The sequence below is a fragment of the Crassostrea angulata genome, chromosome 1 (genome assembly GCF_025612915.1).
Source record: "Crassostrea angulata isolate pt1a10 chromosome 1, ASM2561291v2, whole genome shotgun sequence".
Lineage (NCBI taxonomy): Eukaryota > Metazoa > Mollusca > Bivalvia > Ostreida > Ostreidae > Magallana > Magallana angulata.
In genome coordinates this window covers 6,771,271-6,794,161 of record NC_069111.1, presented here as the reverse complement: position 1 = coordinate 6,794,161, position 22,891 = coordinate 6,771,271, and the positions used below count along the sequence as shown (strand labels likewise).

The 22,891-nt window shown below is 32.4% G+C and overlaps 1 protein-coding gene across 2 annotated transcripts in view; it reads right to left on the bottom strand.

Moving 5' to 3' along the window:
- LOC128173423 (uncharacterized) overlaps positions 1-22,891 on the bottom strand; it is a 72,301-nt gene that overhangs the window by 8,254 nt on the left and 41,156 nt on the right. For both annotated transcript variants that reach the window (XM_052839109.1, XM_052839098.1), the window contains 8 exons: positions 16,334-16,469; positions 16,048-16,248; positions 15,671-15,898; positions 14,779-15,551; positions 14,219-14,391; positions 13,842-14,013; positions 7,848-7,981; positions 3,324-3,571 (listed from right to left, as the gene is read on the bottom strand). In XM_052839109.1, coding sequence (XP_052695069.1) covers positions 3,324-3,571; positions 7,848-7,981; positions 13,842-14,013; positions 14,219-14,391; positions 14,779-15,551; positions 15,671-15,898; positions 16,048-16,248; positions 16,334-16,469 — 2,065 coding nt within the window. The remainder of the gene's footprint in view (positions 1-3,323; positions 3,572-7,847; positions 7,982-13,841; positions 14,014-14,218; positions 14,392-14,778; positions 15,552-15,670; positions 15,899-16,047; positions 16,249-16,333; positions 16,470-22,891) is intronic.

Here is a 22,891-nt window from a genome sequence, read left to right as displayed (position 1 = left end):
CTAACGCATTTTGGAAATACATAAGAATCCCAACTCTACAATTATATCAGCTTTCGTTATTCAGATCTTGAAGACAGGGGCTTCCAATCAATAATAAACACTTAACTTTCCTTTCTTCAAACGTTACCTAGAAGACAGGAGCTTCTGGCGTTATCTCCATATTTTTACTACCACACAGTCAGGGGCTGTTGGTTTTTTTCACTGCTTTTTTGTGGTATGGTATGGGGCGTTAACAAGACAGTATAATTTTGGCTTGGGAACTAGCTAACAAAACATAGCCTACCTTGTTACAGTGGCAGATGAACACCCCATTTTCTCAGGTCTTTTATGTATATTTAATACTTTTTAATGTCTAGTCCTTTTGTTATGCCATTATGTGCCAATGATATACGTAATACTGGTGATGGCATATTAGAGTATCTTTGCTTGTTCTTGCTTTATATATTGCAATGCTTTTAGTTTTGAACGAGTAAAGGACCCTGTCATGATCAGTTAAATATTAATGTAAGATACCAAAAAACATCATCTGCTTTACACGTTGGTCATTGGTTTTGGTTACACTTGTGTATATTTTTAGCATGACAAGGCATGTGCATTCAGACCAATTAGGTAATTTCAGCCATGAGCATGCACATTAATCCATGTTCTTGTTATTGATGTCGCACTAACTGCTACCCACCCCTCCTCCAATTATCAATTTTTTTGTCTATATGATATTCAATGTTCAATTATTGTTAATTAATTGTTGATAATTTTGGCCTTTACCTCTCCGTGTAAACAGTTAATCAAAGTATACTAATATCAATGAAAGTATATCAACAATTACACCTAAATTAGGTATACTCGATAAATTAAAGTGTAATATAAAAAACACATTTAATAGCTACAGAGTATATTTGACAATAAACTGCATTGAAAGTCTACGCTTTATAAACTGCAACGCGATTTATGAAAAGCGTAAGCTGTTCCATGTCAGTATACATAGAGAGTATGAATTTTGTAGCTATTAAATTTATTCTTTACATTGTAATTCTATTTCATCAAGAATAGAAATTGAGATTATTACAGTGTATGCGTTGTTATTGTACAATACTAAAACTAACCTTATGCGCAGTGACACATTTTGCAACGCTAGTGTTTGTAACTTCATCAAAAACACGTACTGTAAACTGTTCGAAACAGCCAAAAATTGCGCAAACATATATTTGTAGATTATAACAATATCAGGTTTAACATTTTGAAAAGTAGCAATTTATAGGGAATACGATTGATAAATTAATGAATTTAGGGAGGAACAAAAAAAAAGAAATATAGTGTAGAAATAATACACTTGAAAATAGATGACAAAATCATAATTTAAGGTAAATGTGTTTTTATTGTTAATTTTTTAAGTAGTTGTTTTAGCCAGCTACTTTACTCGACAGTCTAGCATGATGTCAAATAACATTTTGATATCTAAAATTAACACTCTGTTTCCATATGGTTAATGTTTAAGTTAATAAAGGCAAAACGCCAAAGTAAAAAAACAGCCAAATATCTTGGTTCTCGGCCCCAACTAGGAATAAGTGTTAAGGTGATATTGGACACCTGTCGATATTAATTTGAAAAAAGTTCATTATATTCAAAATACTTCCACCTGCTTAGAATCTTTAAACTATTACAAAATTTGACCAAAAAATATATTTTTAAAAAATGAGGAATAGTAGAAATTAGTAAAGTTCCAATGGGATTCGAACTAATGATTCACACATTGGTGGATAATGCTCTAACCCATTGCGTTCCACTGTTTTATAACAATTATGGGAAAGAACACATTAAGAAGATGGGAGAACAAATGCCCATTTGGTTTAGTTGTAAAATACAATTTCAAATTTAATTATTTCGAACTTAATATCCTTAGTAATGATGAAATTCAAGTTTACAAAAGCACAATTTCTAACTATATTCAGTTTTAAATATTTAAAGTAGATCCAGTGTTCGGTGATGTCATACTTTATTGTAAAACTTTGAATTCTTTTTTTTATGTGAATATATTCACTTGGATGTAATAAGAAATACTGTTAAGTTTAAGATATTTTTGCAGCTTAATTTTATCCTAAATTTCCAATTTTTTTTAATACATTTTATCTATGTTAAGGTTTTCTAACACGGTTGACAATAAAATTAAAAAAATTAAACAAGTTTCTGTCTACAAAGATTTTACTTTTAACAAAAAAGGATGGTTTTATGATGCTAAAAAATGCTCTAGTTTATGTTTATCTGACATCTCAAAAAGAGTGATGATATGTATAATTTTGCCAATAATTGATGAAATTTTAGTCTATTTAGTTGAAATCAGTTCTGTTTTTTAACTTTCATTAGAGAATTTTACAAGTATGGAGTTACCTGAAACAAACGGTAGGGAAAAAATTTAAAGTTTTGGTGGTGTCGAACCCACAACCTAAAACATGGCTTTTTAATGTTACGTAAAGTCTGGTGCTCTAACCACTGAGCCATTTCAGTCACAACAAACTTTATCGTGAAATGCTATACGCGACTTCGACCACAAATTTACAAACTTGTATGATTTTTCTAAAACGTTCAAAGTCTTCCAAACAAAGTAAAGTGGGTAATATCTCCACGTTTTCGTTGATTGAAATCGGGTTGAACTCTTTTAAACCTTATATAGACTATGACAAAAATATAGAGCGCAGAATAACTCAATAAAAGAAAAGACATTGAAGTTCAAAAATGACACTTTTTGAGGTTTTGACACGCATACGCAAGTTTAAATCAACCTATTCCAAATGTTTAACATATTTAAAGGTTACAAATCGATGTTATAGTAAATATGCATTGTTTTCAATAATTCAGAAAAACATTATGAGATTTGTTGATATTTTAATTTCATAGTATCTTATCTCTCCTCATATAGGCAGTTTACACGCCTTATTTAACCATCTTCTTTATTAAATTATTCTTGATTTCATTGTTAATTTCGAAAAAAAGAACGTTACAATTTGGAAGTGCCCTATACCAACCTAAATAACACAAAGCATTGCCGTGATTTTCTCAAATCTAAATAGTCGTAACACATGCAATAATCATTGAAATTGAATTAAGCGACACTCGTATCTTTCCACACGTATACCACGTTTGACCTAAGAGGATTCATCTCAACACATACCTTGCAGCATATATATACATACTATTTCCTTATGCAAAGTACTAATAAAAGGCTCCTTAATTATAATTTCCATTTTCCTTCCCCACTGTTTCATTAATTTGATATAACATACTAGTATGGTATTCAAAACGATAAAAAGGTAAAATCAACATTTTACCTGTCTCTGCATTGTTTTTGATTTGAGCACGGGCTAAATGTCGTTCTATTTCTTTTCTGTCTTCATCAATAGATTCATCACTTGGATAATCGGGCATTGGTTCAGCCATCAATTTTTCGCAAAACTCCACAGCAATTTTTCCTTTCCCCTTCTTGAACGAATCCCCAGACATTTCTACATCAGCTACAGTCTTTCCAAAGGGACTTGGAATTTCAGTGATAGCTATGAGATGCATAAATGTCCCCCATCTATCGAGAAAAGCATGTGATAAAACTAGAATGACAAGAGGCCCATGGGCCACATCGCTCACCTGAGGAACAATAGGTATGATAAAATCAGCTTAATGGAGTCATAATACAAACTATCTGGACAATGTACAATAATTCATGTAAATCCTGTATAAATAAAATCCATTTTCCCCTGGATATTCTTATGTTTATAATCATTAGTCTCTTTTCTAACAGGATGATTTTATAGTCATATGTTGAGTATTGCAGTTCTAAAAAAGATCCCTAACAATAGTTTATATATGGGATATAAACGTACATCAAACTCAGAACTTTCTCGTGAGGCCAAAGAATTGTCCTGGGGCCAAAGTCTTAACAATTATAAAGAATCATCTGGCTGATTAGTTTCTGAGAAGATTTTTAAAGATTTACCCTATATATTCCTTTGTTAAACTTTGACCCCCCCCATTGTGGCCCCACCCTACCCCTAGGGATCATTATTTTCACAGCTTTGAATCTACACTACCTGAGGATGCATCTACACAAGTGTCAGCTTTCCTGGCCAATTAGTTTCTGAGAAGAAGATTTTTAAAGATTTACTTTTTATATTCATATGTTAAACTTCGACCCTCCATTGTGGCCCCACCCTACCCCCAGGGGTCATGATTTTCACATCTTTGAATCTACACTACCTGAGGATGCTTCCATACATGTTTCCGCTTTCCTTGCCGATTAGTTTCTGAGAAGAGGATTTCTAAAGATTTACTCTATATATTCATATGTTAAACTTCGATCCCCCATTGTGGCCCCAACCTACCCCGAGGGGTCATGATTTTCACAACTTTGAATTTACACTACCTGAGGATGCATCCACACAAGTGTCAGCTTTCCTGGCTGATTAGTTTCTGAGAAGAAGATTTTTAAAGATTTACTGTATATATTCCTATGTAAAACGTCGATCCCCCATTGTGGCCCCACCCTACCCCCGGGGATCATGATTTTCACAAATTTGAATCTTCACTACCTAGGGATGCATCTACACAAGTGTCAGCTTTCCTGGCCAATTAGTTTCTGAGAAGAAGATTTTTAAAGATTTACTTTTTATATTCATATGTTAAACTTCGACCCTCCATTGTGGCCCCACCCTACCCCCAGGGGTCATGATTTTCACATCTTTGAATCTACACTACCTGAGGATGCTTCCATACATGTTTCCGCTTTCCTTGCCGATTAGTTTCTGAGAAGAGGATTTCTAAAGATTTACTCTATATATTCATTTGTTAAACTTCCACCCCCCATTGTGGCCCCATCCTCCGGTGAGCTAAAAAGGTTTCGTTTACAATTCAATAAGTTGGTTTCTGGAAGAACAGATTTAGAAAATTTTCGTAATTAATATTGACAATTTTTTTTAACTTTTTAAAGCGCTAAGCATAGCTCAGCGCTTTATTGTCGTTAGACTTCAACTTCCGGTGCATCGAATAAATGCCCCCTATAAGCAAAAGTATACATCATTTAAACTGGTTAAGGAACCAGTTTCAGGGGTTTATGCACATAACTGCACGGGCTATTGTGAATCTAATATTTACGGGCTATTGTGAAATTAATGTACGGGGCTTACATACATCATTGCAGGGACTGTCATGCAGTGATGAGGAAATATAGTGCGTACACAGAAGCTGAAATGCTATATACATATATCTGTTATATACATACAGAAGCTGGGTTAGCGCTTTTCAGTACTATCAGTACTTTGATTTAATCTTTAGCTTTTAAGATCTGTGTACAAACATAGAATTGTGAGCAAATCTCTGTATCTTGCTTATTATTCGAAGCTTAACACTCAAATATGGTTAGTAAATAGAAATTTTAAACAACTAAACACAAGAAACATGCACTACATGTATAACAAATAAAGAACACAATTTATTTTTTCGAAATGAATCATATATATACATGTATATACCTACATATTTCCGTAAGCGATATCAAACTCTATTTAAACTGAATAAACAAGAGAAAATGCCGAGCATCTCAACAAAACCTATTGCATTAATCTACCATTACGCAAGAAATAATGCCGAATTACCGATAGAATGAATTGTATTTCAGTACTCCTACATCAGATTTTGCTTAATTTGCGCAGGTAAACAGTGAACGTAACTATTTGATTTACCGAAGTCTCTGTTTGATTTGATACGTAAAAATCAAGAAATACACACGACAGTTTCCAGGTTACAAAGCATAAATAATGAAAACGAAACGAAAATCAGAACAAGCTAACATCAACGTCATGTGTGAAAACTGTCACCGCATTGAAATATTTAGCCTCAATTTACTTCACAAAATCGGCACCAATATATTTTTCATGTTTCAAAATTTCCCTTCATACGCGAACTGTTGCACAACAAGCAAATTCATCATAGTCAGATCGACCCTTTTTCGTATAATGTCATGGCTGCTTTAAACAAAGAACCTCGTTTTAGAAGTATGGAATACGAGTCTTGGTAAAATGGGTATGCAAACTCGGGCCGTGGCAAAATAAATGCCGGGGCAGATCGGCAATCGTCAATTCCAAATACGCATTATTTTGCAGCAATATCTACAGCGAATACAAATATACTAGTCCATCAAATATCCAGAAATTTTAATGAGATTGGCAGATTAATAACTGCCAATCTTTTGTTTTGCCCAGGCCAAGTCTTGCCTACCAATTTTACCGGATGCCGAGCCCGAAGCTATTAAACTGATTGAAACACGCCTTTCCTTTATTATTATTTTCGTAATAACTTAGATTTGAAACAGAATTAGCCCTTAATTTTTGCAATTTATATTTTCCTCCCCATAAGGATAATTTATGCTAAACTACGTTGAATTTGCCTTGGTAGTTCTTGAGAAGAAGATTTTTAAAAATGCAACTCCCTTTTTCTACAGTTTCAAGGTTTTCTCCGCTTTGAATACAGATTGGACTTTTATTTTTGCAATTTATATTCGCCCTCCCATAAGGATGTTTTGTGCCAAACTTGGTTGAAATTGGATAAGCAGTTTTAGAGAAGAAGTTCAAAATGTAAAAAGTTAACAGACGGACAGACGGACGACGGACAAAATGTGATCAGAATAGCTCACTTGAGCTTTCAGCTCAGGTGAGCTAAAAAGTCTTTAAAATGGTAAAAATGTTGCTTTATATATCTTAAGACCTCGACACCTTGAATTAATGAAAAACTATTTCAAAATCTATTTCTTTTATTTTTGATCATTTTTAAAAATATATTATGAGAAGTTATGTGAATTTATGTATATTCACTTGCCGATGTTTTCTCTTTACAATGACATTAAATATATAAGGCACGTCCAATTTGCGTATACTATAACATGAGAGATAAGGCTTTTTCTATATTAAGTTGGGACACCGCATTTTCTCTAGGCAACTTTAATGTAGTACTTATTTTCTTATACGCATGCATATTAAAATTTGAATAAAATTATTACTGAATGCAAGCAAATTAATGCTACTTCTTGTTTGTTTTTGTTTTTTTTACTTTGCCATTGTTTCGTTTATTCAAAAAAGAATTTTTAATATCTGTATTTAATCATATCAAGTAGCATCATGTTGACTTATCATTTAAAAAGATATGCACATAGAGAACAACACAGGTATTGAATCCGGACATGAGGTAATGTGTAATGGTAATGCATTATTATCCTTACATTTTTTGAAAGTATTAAAACACATTCTTGAAACAATTTATTGCCAAATCCATTTTCAGTGTTTGCAAGAATTTGATTTTTATCTATAAACTTTAAAAATATTCCTAATATTGAAAATTCTTATAAATAGATAAGATCAATCAAAGGAAGCTATGAAAAAATTAAAATGAATTTAGTTAAGAGATACATGTATCGGATTAAAGATTCTTGGTAAACCCGGTATCATCTGCCCCAGCAGAATGACTTTTCAGCATTGCAGTCAAAGTTTTAGGCCGGAACCGTGTTCACGGAATGACAATACTTTTGAAAGTCTGATGATGCAAAATTAATGCAACAATGAAATGTTAAGTGACAAACATGGTGATCCTTATATTACTATTCTATCTGACTTAAGATTCAAATAAATTGTGTAAAGAAATTGTCTATGTATTTTTTTCTAGTAATGTGTTATGTAATTTATTACTTTAGCAAAGTAGTTATGATTTAATTGATTACTTTTGTAAATGAAAGTAATGGTAGATGTAACTTGTAACCTAAACCTACAGCTCTTTCCATTCAGAAGCTTTGTAAATATCAATGGTTCATGACTTACCGATGAACAACCATTCCAAAAAATTGAATGAGGAGAATGAACAGGAAAAAAATTATAAACATCAGTCCAACGACGTCAACTTTAAGGACATTTTCAGCTTGTTGTGTATCCAACTCCTCCTTTTCTTTTCCATACTGTTAAACAGAATATCAGATTGGCTGATATGTTTCAATATAGAAACATGTAATTTGTGACAGACGTACGTACTATATTGTACCGGCAATTTCGTAAAAAAATACTAAAAAAGTTACACATACTGCAAATGAAAATTGAGGATTCTATATGCACATAGAGAGAAGACAAATCCCAACCACGCTATTAGTGTCTGTTTTCAAAAAATGGAGTGAATGTTGATGCTTTTTCATTTTGCTCATGATATTTAATAATTAGGTTTCTTTAAAAAATGTAGTCTCATGTTAATATAAACAAATGTAGAATGTATGTCTACAAAGCGAAAATTTAAATTATTATAACAGGGACGAATTATAAAGAGAAACTCCAAGTTATAGACGGTAGGTTAAAGAAATAGAAAATAATAGGATAAGTTATAGTCCAGTATGTTAATGACGTGTAGTCAGCTGCCTTATGTTTGTGATGTAAAATTGTGTTTGTGAAGTTTATTTCGTGTACGTTTTCTTAATCCATTGATTTTCTGCGGGGAGGAACACCCAAAACACGTTTAACAGTGTAAGAACGCAATAAAATGATACAATTGTGTATTGTTTACTGATAGTAAATTAAAATTGTTTGATGTACGGGTAGAATTCCTGATGATTGCTTGTTACACGGACTATTCACCTGTTCATTCTGTGCGTTCAAGCATAACGTGATTTCCTGTCAGTGCGTTGGTTTCACACCTCTGTGTAAAACAATTAGGACTAAAGTAATATACAATTTACTTTGACAGTGATAAAACTCTGAAGAGGGAGAGGATACGAAAAACGTTATGCGCCACTGATACTATTTTCACATATTCAATACACATAAAATATCAATAAAATTAAGTATTTAAAAGGTAAAGTAAATTTTTCATATTGTGACGATGATCGTATAGTGAACGTTTACTGTGTAGCATGTGCATGTCACGGACTAGTTTAACTGTTTTGGGCATTGAGAGACTGTACTGTAAAACGATATGGACTTTAAAAAAATATTCATCACTGTACGCCAAAATATTTGATTGTATAAAGAATGGGAATTTTGGTTTTTTCCCTTTTGACCTTTGGGTTGACCTAGTTGCAATAATGTAGCCCTCTCCGATTTTTATATCTGATGTTTACTGGAGAGGGCTACAATTTCACAGGATCTCCGTAATGGTGCAAAATTTATTTTTTGATGCGACTGAATTCGGTCTGAAAAGATCGATTTTATATTTGACCTCTTTTAGATAAAATGATTTTTTAATTCAGGTTAAACAAACTAACCGTATATAAATCAAAACCAGATAAACACATCAGCATGTTTACAAGTCGTCTTTTTCAGCAGCCATGACAGTTTTCGCGTGGTTTTATGGAATTTACGCTTGGAGTTTTAATGGGCTTGATGACGTGAATGTCAGTGTAGATAATCGATCTTACCTCGTTCTATCACTAAAATATCATTTAAGGAAATGATATGTAATGGAAAATTCATATTTACCGCGTTAATTGTGTTTATAATAGGGGAATTCCTATATTCAGTTCAAGATCCGCTGTCCAAAAATAAGACCGGTCAAGGTCAGTAAACATGGCGGACAAATTCAACTTGTGTTGTTGACATACACGAAAAATAACCGATATATGAACTATACTTGATATTTTTGGATTAATTTATGCCATAGACATCTACAATGTTTGAGTTCAGGTAAGAAATGCAAATGTTATTGTCATTTATATACGATTTGAGACGAAATTGTTGCGGGAGTGAATCACTCCCGCACTTGCACCATTACGGAGATCCTATGGAGTTGTAGCCCTCTCCCCAAAAAAATTCGGGAGAGGGCTACATTATTGCAGCTAGGTTGACCCTGCAAAGGGGAACAACTTTTGAAAAGTGTGGATTGGACTTTTGTGGTTTAAAGATATTGTAGATTTCTCAAAGTAACGAGAACAAATAAAGCTTTAGTATGATAAAATACTTATCAGGTTTTTACTAACTATTTGGGCATACATGTAGTATGTTTATTGTCCCTCTCGACAGCATTTTCCCTCAATTTCTTCGCGGGGAAAAAGTTGCATCATCACACTTGCTTGTAGACTATCACACTTGTTTTGTCCTCATAGTCAGTTATACATTTAGGTGTACAGAAAACGGAATGGTTTGCAAGAACCTGTTTGATAAAACTGGTATTGCTTTTGAAATGCACGTCATCATGAAACAGAAGAGTCAATCAATATTTTATCTTCGACTGTAGTGGATTATTTCCATTTGCTCACAACGTAAGCGAATGAAAATTTGAGAAAAAAATATACAATATTCAGACGCGGCAGTTTCATTAATCAACGTTTTAAAGTACATTTGTCTACTTGCATTTAGCTATAGATTTATTCAAATCATTTGAATGAATTTGGGAAAGTCACATGTATATTTTATCGCCTTCAGTACACTTTAACACGCATAATTTACTTGCAACATTAAACTTTTCTAGTAAACTTACAAGAAATATACATTAGATTTATTATTCAAAATTAGTTTTTAAAAACACCAAACAAACAAAATTGAAGTTGAACGCATGTTTTTCTGACCGTACAGCTGTGTACATGTATATAAATTTCATTTTATTCTTTGCATGTACTATAGTCTATACAATATATCTACGGTCCGCAAATCCCGGCAATATTTCCGGAAAGCTATAGTTCTGTCATCTTCGCTAGCCAAGTGAATAGAGAAACACTGTTGATCTTCACCCTTGGCTAGCGAAGATGTAGTTCTGTACCTCAGCAGAATACTACAGTCATCTATGAAGCACATTTTTTACCTTCATGTTTCATTATAATCGCAAATATAGCATGGCTGTATACGCTACGGCTGATACGGCTGATGTAGCATTTCGTTGAGTGATAACATTTCGATTGTGAGTCTGAACAAACTGGCGCATTTATATAGGCCCGCCTATTTGTAAATGGAAACAAACGTCGAAGAAAGCTCATAATAGAGTTGTACTCGCGAGTTAAAAATTATTTGAGAACAAATGGGGTGATATTTACGAACATGTGTAAATAATGTTATCTGTTTGCGAAAAAATCCCCCAAAACCGAAGAAAAGGTTCTCTAATAGCAGAGACGGGTGCATATGGATTAAAGTCACAGATTGTACTTCGCTCATCAAATTGCGTTATTTCAGTATATTTACATTTACTTTCTTTCCCCCTATAAAATTGCTTTGATAGATTTGAGTGATATTTACGCATAACACAGAAGACCAAATCACCAAATCTGGTGCGTATGAATACAGACTTCCTTTAGTATTTCTCGAAGAACGTTACTGACTCTCCTCGCGACTTCAAGCCAGATCACGACCAGATATTATACCTACGCTGATTAATATTTCTTGATGTTAACATATTTTACCAGTAAAATAAATTCAATTCATTATAATTTCCTAGTATACCAAAAGTAAATTTATCAAATTACAAAATGAAAAATAAAATTCTCTTTTAAGTTATCAAATCTCTGTGCACTATTTTTGTCAGCATGATTCGGCCGTTCCAATGGCTCTTCCGTTAATTGCACATAACTCGTTGAATAAGGCAGAGATTTTAAAAAATAAATCATGTTTTCGGAAAGAGAATAAATGTTAAAAAACGTAAATATAAGCATTGAATCATTATTTTTTGAAAGATGTGGCCTCATAACTGCAACGGTGTGTGCAAACAAATTTTTATAACGCGCTAGCGCGCGTTATTCAATTTGTATGCACACACCGTTGCAGTTATGAGGCCACATCTTTCAAAAATAATGATTCAATGCTTAATTAGTGTGAAAAATTCGTCAGAAACTGTTAAGTGAACAAAATTATTATATTTTACATTACCGTTCACAATGTACCATAAATGTATATAGAATATTGCATGAGTTGAACCGATTGTTTTTTCTCACAAAAAAGCTAGCGTTTGCTGCAAATTAGAGATACACGAGCTGATCAATACGCCGTGAAATCCATAAGACGTTTTACAGCATGTCTTTAATCCCTTATACGCTTACAAAAAATCTGAACTGAAAATCTTTGAAACATCGTAAAATGTTGTTTGTTTATACATGTACATGTAAAATGGCGACTTGATTTGCACGTGAATCTTACAATCCGAAGTCGATCGATTAGCGTGTTTGAGAGAAAGTCAGCAGCAAGTAAAGCGTCAACATCAGTAATAAATATTGTCTGATGAATATTGAGGTGATTGTAATTATATTAATGTTCTTACAGACTGAGTGGGTTACAAAATTAGGTAATTCACAGGATAGTCCAAAATTACACACAAATGTATCGTAAATTTCAAGTTTTTTTGTTTGTTAAAAGAACACATAAACACTTGTAGAAGAAAGTGTGCCATTGATCGGTTGAAGTTCAATAAAATGTAATTTATCTAAAATTCATTATCAGTATCTGTTGTGAATTCTTTAGAATAAGCTACAAAAAAATAAATATTCTTCCTCAACTAAAATTAATGCGTTGAAAATGAATGAATTTATCGATGAAGCATATACTTGCTGAAATATGAAATGGCAAACCTTTTTAAATTGTGTGTGTTTCTGACAATTGTTTACATCATAAAAAAAACAAGAAGCGATTATTGTGAGATCTCTTAGCCAATTATCGCAGTGATATAGTTTATGCAGTCCTGATACAGAGTTTAACGTCACAACTGGCAGTTGGTGCATAAATTATCGATACCTCGTAAGCAGACAGGGTAACGGCTCATTTAAAATAAAACACAATTTCATAAATTATTTAAATATATGTACAAAATGATAAGCAGCTATAATGCTTAAAATATCTGATAAGATTCAAATTAGTTATCATACTGAAATCGACACATAGATAAAACATTGCGTGTAACACTGCATACCTAACAGAGTTATCGTTCGTTATCCGCTAGGGTCCCCGTGAGAAATACTCTTCCGGTCAGGACCGTAGCAATAGACCGTGGCTATTTATAGACACCGTTTTAAAAGGAAGTCAAGGAATACAATAAATTATTTTAAGCCACAAATTTGAAAAATGAATGACATTGTTCTCGAGTGACAAACGCAGTGGCAATGGCAACTTTGCTTAAAGATTTTTACGATTGTTCCTTGCAGTTTCTTAAATATATATATATATATATATATATATATATATATATATATATATATATATATATATATATATATATATATATATATGTATGTATATATATATATATATATATATATATATATATATATATATATATATATATATATATACCGAGAATCTTCTCCTTTATTTCTTTAGAAATACGATTGTGATTCATAGCTGTATAGAAACTGACATGGCTGAAATCTGCACGATCCAGTTCTAACTAGTTTATCGATTGGTCGAAACCTTTAGCAATCTAAGAAAAATTACTAACTGCACAATGATCGGGATGATATCAGTCTCAAATTCCCATATAAGACTTGGCTATTCCTTCTGTCTAACGTACTGATGTAAACCTTTACCTACTCTTTACGATCAATTCAAATTTGTAAGATCACTGCTGAAAAAAATTACAAAGATCACTGCAGAAAAAAATTACAAAACCCGCGTTAACGAAGGTTGTATTTTGCTACCTTCATAACTTTTGTCCCATCACCGTTCCTATAGACGGCTGAGGGTCGGAGAACCTGAAGTTGAAACTACATTTTTGTGAGGAGAACGATTTCAACGATTGCTCAGTCAACATTCGGTAAACCGAGTACCATAGCTATAGTCTGACCATTGCTTACGTAAATTGACCCGGCAGAAAACTAAACATATCAACAGATTAAATACATGTATATATATATTAGTACTTACAGACAGTGGAATATCAATGACGGTCGGTTTCTTATATTGGAACATGAAGTTGATTGCAACCCACAACATATTGACGAGGGCCATTCCTCCGCACACATTATTTCTTAGCTCCATCAATTTTTCTGTGTCTTTCTTTTCCTTTTCTTTATTCTTGTCAAGGGGTTTTAAATACCTGTGGATAACAAAACAAGTTGTTTTAATTTTGTGACATGAAATATCATCTGATGTTTACATATAATTTGACAAAATGTCGATACTAATTGAACTTTATCAAGAATTGTGAAATGTTTATGTAATACACGTATTATGTACATGGTTTACTATACCAATTGATCATCAATAAGTTTTGTGTATCTTTATAAATATATGTTTCTTACGTATTGACAAATCCTTCCCAAAAGTCTCTCTCTTCCGGAATCATTTGCATCAGTTCACCACCACTAAACATTTCCTCTTTCACCCAAGCAGGGTTAACTAGGTCATTCATTATATTTTTGTCCGCTTTCTGTTTTACGTATGTTTCCTCATCAAACTCATCTAGTTCTTTTTCCTTAAAACAGATGTGAAAAATTGTTCAAAAATAAAATTTGAATTGTTGTTATTTTAGGATTTATAAAATATTCCTTTGAATATAAACGAATGAATACAAAATCAAACTCTTGACCACTTTATATAATGATGTTATCTGTTTTGATTTTATATATAATAATTCATTTGTCTATCATTATAAATATACTATTCAATTGAAAAAAAAAATTATTCTATTAAAATTCTATAAAATATTTTAGAACGAAGTCCTCTCACTTTGCTATCTTTGAATTGTTTTGTTATTTACTGAAATTAACAAAAAGAAAACACCCTCTTTTTTGTTTTAATCATTGACTTCACTAGCTTCACTTTTATTTTGGTTATAAAAAACAACATTTTGATTATGTACTTCATTTTTGTTTGAAAACCGGACTGTTTTCTTTTCCTTCTTTGATTTGTTTTCATCCACCACTACATCTTCCAATTCAACCACACTGTCTCTGTTTTTGCTGATTTTTTCTAAGTTTTCGTTCATTTTAATCAACACTTCTGTAAGTTTATCATGCCCTTTATCTGACGTCATTTTTTCAGTAATTGTGTGTTTTAAGTCTTGAACCAGGTTGAAAAAAGGAAAAAACTTATTCCAAAAAGATTCCTTCTTCTTTTGTTCCTCTTTAGCTTTCTTCTCTTTTTCTTCTTGTTCAAGTTCAGCTTTGGTTTTTTTCTTTGGAACTTCACGTGTTCCCCAGGATACAACATGAAGGTTACACAATGAATATATAATCAACACAAGAAACCCAGATGGCACCCAAAGAAAGTAAAGAACTCCAAAAATCAAGTTATGGAATTCTCTAGGATGGAATGCTGCCGCTATCAGAAAAATCAAAACTAGCCCAGATAAGAAGATCACACTGGGATGATAGGGCGTGACGGTGACCGCAGTAATAAGAGCTCCAACAAAAACCACCATCATAATGAAAACATAAATCCCACTAAGGATTTGAGCCACGATTAATTGAATCTTGGTATTGAAGACAAAGCAAATGATGAAGAAAAGAATTGCTGGAATTAGAGATATAATGTAGGAGGTGATCAGGTCTATGCTGAAGACAGTAAGCAGGGCCCCAGCAATCATCATTAACACGGTTGCTGGGCCAATGATGGTGGAAACCATTAAAGCAGCTACAAAATTAAAAAATTAGAATGGAAGCATTAAATCATTTTTTCGGGTCATTTTATTTTCTAATTTAAAAAACTGCATCATTTAAAAAAGAAGTAAAAATAAAAAAAAAGGAAATAACCTTGATAAACGATGTACAACCAACTGATGTTATTGTTTGAGGCTACTGTGTTCCTGCCGTCCTGCAGAAGATCCAAAATATTAGCTATAGTCGAAGGGGTCCATCTCCTGCGCTGATTGAAGTACTCGTCAAAGCCTTCTGGAGCATACGTGAAAGCATCCGATGCTGCAGCATAGTCCACCCTGTATCCTTGTTGTAACAGAAGCGTGCACAACCAGCGGTCCTCGCCTGATGTTCAACACAAATAAATGGAAGAAAATAAGCCGCCCACATAATATAAGTAACGAAATGGACGGAGTATGTCTTTCCGTAATTATTTAATTTTGAAACACTAACTCTAAATTGTTAAATGGTTAGTAAAAAATATATGTACTAACCTTGATCATACATCAGATGATGGGAAGGTTCCGTTGGTTTAGTAGTGTACTTATGCATTACATTATCATCCATAAGAGCTGAACCACGGAACAAACTAAAACATCCTGGAGAGCATAGCACACAGCCAAGTACATGTTCTGTAGATTTTTGCAACCAATGAGCGACGGCATACTCAAACTTCTGATACCACACCATTGGACCTGAAAAGCAAAATCAAAAAGATCAGTTGCATTAGTCTTGAATTACAGAAATGAATTATATATCAGCTTAAGTACAAAAACAGACCACTTCCAATGGGATGTATTCTTCCACATGCAGCGCCTACTCTTGGGTTCTTTCTCATTCTGTCCAACAGTAAACGAACAGCACCTGGTGTAAAATCCACGTCCCCATCAAGGGCCAGCAGGAAAGTGTTTTCAGCCTATAAAATTTAAATAATAATTGAAATCGAAGTCAACACAATGTAATTCTCTTTGAGGGGTTGCAATGAAGGTGTTGTAGAAATGCGGGATATTCTCAAAACTGGTAAAACGCGAGAAGGATCTTAGTTTACTTGTGCACAGAAAAGACAAATTGCTATGTCGACATAGCTACGAGGGCGACTACATTTACATAGCTTGTATGCCATGTATGAATAAAAAATACACAACCCTTACTCACGTTATTGTCGAACACGGCAACAGTTCATCGATCTTTTAAGAAAGGTCTTGAAGATACACCATATGCATGTAGTTTGATACAAGGGGGTGTTAAGGAAGCATATGGAATCTGAGTTGCATGTCATTCCGTGAAATCACAAATGTTAGTTATTATGTACATATTCAAATATCTAAGCAACGAAATGTAGACCAAAAAACTGAAGACAATTTTTTTCAGAAATTAGTTTGTATTACGTAGATTTACACATTGATGACGTCATGAGTAAATGTTTAATATCGTGTGAATTTGATTGGAAAGCATTGTAAACATATTCAAATTTTAACTAATCTAAGAAGTCTAATAAGGTATTGTGGTGTAATTTATTGAGAATTGAACATAAGAATACTGGGAGAGATGTTCGTTTTATCAATCATTCGCTAAAAGGTATGTCAATTTGCTTTTATTTCTCGGCCAGGCTTTCCTCTGTCGTTATTTACGATATAAAAATCCGACAAGAACAACACTACCAAGTTTATTTTGAAAATGAAATTTTATACGTAGCGATAGTTTGATCAATGCTTGAATTAAAGTGCTGCTAGAATCCCACGCTGTGTGTTGTTTTGATGCAACATACCGTTTTCCGTGCAAACCTTCTAAAAGTTGGGAAGGTTTAACGAAAGCCGGATGGATAACTATTTAATTAAGAAGAACATAGAATTCTTGCAGCGGTTTTGATTGAACTGATGTGTTTTGCCTTCAGTTGGTATGTTTATTTTATTTTGGAAACCGCGAGGTAGTGTTGATCTATCTCGTTTAATGTTAAGGAAAATACGTAAGCTATTTATAGTTGTCACGTGATAATGAACCAATGTGGCAGTAATGTACTACCCGATTTAATTGCTCTGCCATCTATTTTAAAGGGACTTGGACACGATTGTACTTAAAATTTTAAAATATCATTTTTCCATTTTAAATTTTTCTACTGATAAAAATAGAAGTTTATAATGCTATGTCAAAATTTGAAAGTCAAATATCAAGTTATAAGCAAGATACAGAGTTAATAATTCTTTATTTTGTAAACAAACTCGAATATTGTCATTTACACAAGTATTGGTGTAAGTTTCAATCAAATGTATCTTTCTTTTGTTGATAATGTTATTTATGAAGATACTGAATTAGTTTGAATTCTTTTACTTGTCATTTTGTCAAAGAAATGGTAATTCTCTACATTAAATTTTTGTAAACAACTATAAAACTCGAGCTTTGTTTACATAACAACCAATTCTTACCTCTGTATCTCGCTTGTAACTTGACTTAAACATTCAATATTTTGGTCAATCATTTAAAATGCACCAGTATACCATTTTATAAATAAACAATAATTTGTTTTATCTTAAATCGTGTCCAAGTACCTTAAATAGTTAATACTAAGTTTTTGATCTTATTCAAAATAGTTATTAAATTTCACGATTTTGAATATAACAGTCAAAATAAGACGTTTTATTGCCCAAATGCGTCCTTAACACCCCCACGTACCTACTTGCCAGCGTCTTTAAATCAAATTACTTTGGAGCTCCAAGAATATTATTTCTATAGTATCTTGATAAACGCTTAGTCTAAATAAACACATTGAACAAACTCATATGTAAATGTTTTTGTCAATATATTGCTTCATTGCCGATTTATACTTTAGGTATGACCAATGGGCAACATCACTCTCCCACGCGACATTTGCCATAGTTAAATCAGGTTAGATCAAGTGAAAAAAAAATTAATTTTTTTTCTGCAGAAAATATGTTAAACTTTGAGCCCCACCCCTCCCCGTGAAACAGGATGGTTTTATAGTCATATCACAAATTTAGCAGTACTGTTTTTTAAGGCGTCGAGCTAATGCTCGGCAGCCTTCTAGCGATCGTCCTGATTGGCAATCGTCTAAAAATTCCTGCTCTGCACGCCTTTTAAATGCGCATAAAAAAATGTTCCTTCAACTATTAAACGTATTACACGATTTTTATTCAATTTATTCAACTACATTTTGTGCAAAAAATCCAACTTTGCCTCCCTTGTTATTGACAACTCATTGCATGAGTATAAATTTGCCTAATCAAGAATGGTGGATGAATACAATAAGGTGTAAACATTCACTAAATATTATTTTAGATTATCGCTTACATTTTAATTGGAGACCGTGTCCGATAGAGATAAAATTTTATATGTAAATTTATTTGTTATTTGGCACGTATCTAGTGATTTTGCTGCAATAAAAAAACACGATAATGCAGTGTGTTTGGTCGTGCATTTTTAATAGCGCACGTGTTTTGGATTTGTTTGTAAACAACCATAACATAGGTAATCTTGTTTCAAACGGGAAATGAAATAAATAATGTTTTATTATTATAATTAGGGACACACTGTAAATGTATTTAAATTATGAACCTTGAAAATTGTTCAAAGACTGTTTAAAGCAGAAAGAAAACATAATTTTTTTTTGAACTTTGAAATTTCTCTGATATTTGTAACCATGATGAGTAATTGTATTATAAACGCATCACAACCTAAATTATAAGGAAATATACTGATTTTTGTTTTTAAAGCACACAAAACATAATTCATTTACGTTTTTTTATTCTAATATTCATTATTCGATATACGACTATTAATTAGTAGAAAAATTCAAATTATTGATATCATTTTATAAATATATATCAAAGAAAATATCAGCTCGACGCCTTTGTGGCCGTTCCGGCCTTTGATAAGATCTTCAACAATGTTCTTATCTTTCAGCTTAAAATCATCGTTTTGAATATAACGAACATCTCTGATACGTTACTTTTTTTAAGTTTCTGAAGAAGAGTAACCGTTAGAGTATATTGTGTCAATAAAGTAAAATTAATATTTTCTTACCCGGTTATTCATAACAAAACTCATAGAAAATAATTCTTTTTTGAATATTTGACTACACTTGCTTCACGTTTTTATGGTTAATTCTTTGTACATCAATTTCTACTTTGTTAAAATCATATTGGAAATAAAGGTGAAAAAGGTTATAACCACAATGTAGAAATGACGTCATGAAGATTGCATTATTTTGATAAAGTGATGTTTTGTGGCAAAATATGGGTGTTTTCCGATGGTTTTTCGACTAGGAAACATCGAGCGTAGGCTTGCTCAAGTACCATGTTTTAGTATAATGTGTATTACTGTCTGAAGAAAAATGTATGTTAAAATCGCACGTGAGCAGACCTGCGCTCTATACTTCCAAATGCAAAATATAGAGCAAAAATGAGAATGTTTTCATTTGTTTGCACATTTGCGGGAATTAGGTCATTGAAGGTCATATGAAACGATTTTTAACACTATGATTTTCTTTCATGAATATAAAGCTTGGTATAAACAAATGTTAAAATACACGATGTACGATTTTTTTGCATTTGCATTACTGAGAAATAACCGTGAAAACTGAGCACCTGAAAAAATTCTTGCCCGCTTATCGTTCTTGATTTTACGGATTTATGACGTCACAAAGACCCACCGATGTAAACAATGCATTAAAACTAGTGTAATTTGACAGTAGTTTATCGATTAAATTTTAGTAATTTTTGCATTTATGAACGTGTCTTTCTTTTCAAATGAGATCATTTGATTTCGTAGTAGCCTACAGATGACTTAGTTTTAATTGGTCGTTAATGAATAAATCTAATATCAGCTTCTCACAAAAGTAAAATCATGATGAAGATCCCGTACTGGAGTGGAATTTTAACAAAAGAAATGCTCCAACATTTACAGCTGATTAATGAATTATCCTTATCCTTTTGAAATAGAAACATCATTTTCTTCTTCGGTACGTATAATGATTGAGCTACATTTAAAGGGAATTAAAGCATTTAAATTGATTTGATTTATTTTGTCACATAAAAAAGTATATAAGGCAGGCCAATGAAAATGTTTGAGGCATTGTGTACATAGTTTGTATTTAAGAGCTGCTATAAAATGCCGCAAAATTATTCTTGAGTTTGATTTCGAAATAATATAAATTTCTGACTTATTGATATATACATGTAGCAATATCTTTAGAAAATACTTTGTGTACACCTGTATTAACGTTTTATTAAATCAGATCGCGGAAATATGGCATTTAAGGATTTAGAAATGTATCGGTAAAATAAATCGGTTGTTTGATAAAAATAGTTGTGAACGAATGTGAAGATAATCAACAGATTATATTAAGAACAAGCATCAATAATGATTAAAAAACGAAAGAAAACATTGCGGAAGAAAGTGAGATGAAAGGGATCTGTGAGTAAACACCGCACATACACGTTTTAAAATCAAAACACCGCACATTCAAGTATACGTTTCAAAAACAAAACATTTGAAGAAATTTCTCTTAGACTAAAAATAATTAAATGGTAACATATTTGTGAAATTGAAAGTGAAACAAACAATATAATCGTGAAGCGAATGAGGCACAATGAGGCCTACAAGTTGTTTAGAAAAAAAATCTTAATAAATTGCATGAACATGCAAATGGGAAAAAACGATCAGATTTATTTTTGAATTTGTGAATTTCATTTAAAAGATCAAAATAAAACATATAAATATGCATATATTAAAATTAAATTATACTTGCATGTGGATCTATGAAGAAAATCATTTATTCTCCCTGCAGTCTCGAAACTGAATATCATTATGTACACGCTATTACATGTAAATAAAAACGCACACGATTTCATTTCTTGAGAAAAAAAATATTGACGTGGTTGATTATTGTATAATTATACAAGTTTTTATATAAAATAGTATTTTTTTCTTTTAAAATGCTGCAAAATGACATGGATATTTGTATTCACAACATAGCTTTATAAGGCGATTGGGTCTTACTGACGTCATAAGCAAGGGAGGTAAGCTGCGTAAGTCAATGTTCCTTTTCCCGATTAAGTAATTTTGATCGACTGTGGCGCTCACATTTTGCATAAAATATCCAAAAAACAATGTCAGTCTTATTAAATAGGCACTTATGAACTCATTCCCGTACATAACTCAATATGGTCAGGATATCGTTTCATATGACCTTTAAGGTGACGTCATTGATAAACAGCGAATGAGCAATGCTGACTAAAATCAAGATTAAAGTTAAAGGCATCCTCTATACAATGATTTGTGAAGATTTTAGTTTTATTCGATACTATTAAAAATTGGTTGAAATCGGGGGCAGATATTTGACCATACCGAACATAGCCCTTTAGTGAAATTCTCTCGGTTAATACATGCATAAAACTTCTCTTCGTTAAAATATGAAATAAAATTAATCATTACCCGCAGATATTTTGACGAAATCAATTTTTTTTTCATCAAGGGGAGTTAACTCTTTTAAAAAAATTTAAGGTGTAAAATGACCGGCTCCTTATAGGCTATGTTGTCAGTCATCTGAACTTTGTTCATTTCACCTTCACTGTTATTTAGCAATACATATTTAACTAGTTTAACATGGTTCAATATTGTTCAATATCCCTTCATTATACATAAGATACCTTCATGCGAATCTGGGAAACTATCTCATTACAATCTCGAAAACTTCGTTTTAAGCCTTTAGGGTCGTCTTTTCGGGTTTAACAAATGTGTGTAGTTTTTTCTGTTCAGTAAGCATTATTTTACATGTATATCTTTTAAAAAATTTTGCAGCTTCAATTCAAAATAAACTTAATCGTAACTCCCCATGAACATTTCATTTGAACGTCTTTTATCCCAATTTTTTCAAACATTAGTTTGGGATATAGTTTTCTTCGTATTCATTCATCATTCTAAATGTAAGGTAAAAAAAATCACCCGAAAACTTTTTTAACAACTAACTATCCCTTCAAATCTTAAAAACAGTCTCGATAAACTTGTTTATCATTTTATTGCCTATTTCGTTTTCAGTCAAAATTTATACAATGTACTCTCTCGATGGATTTCATTGTTGCAATTGAGTGCTATTTGTAATTTGAATTTGACCTTCAAGATGGATTGGTACGAGGGTTGATCCAAAAGTAATGTCACAGATGCGATAAAATCGTGAAAAATCCGCGTAAAGTGACGAAAACTTGTGCTTTGGGATATCTACCCAATTCATTTCAGATCTGAAAATTTTAATGCATTATGATAAATATTTCTGAGGATAAGATATGTTGTAGAGCGTGAAGCAAGGATTTTCGCCGCACGCTG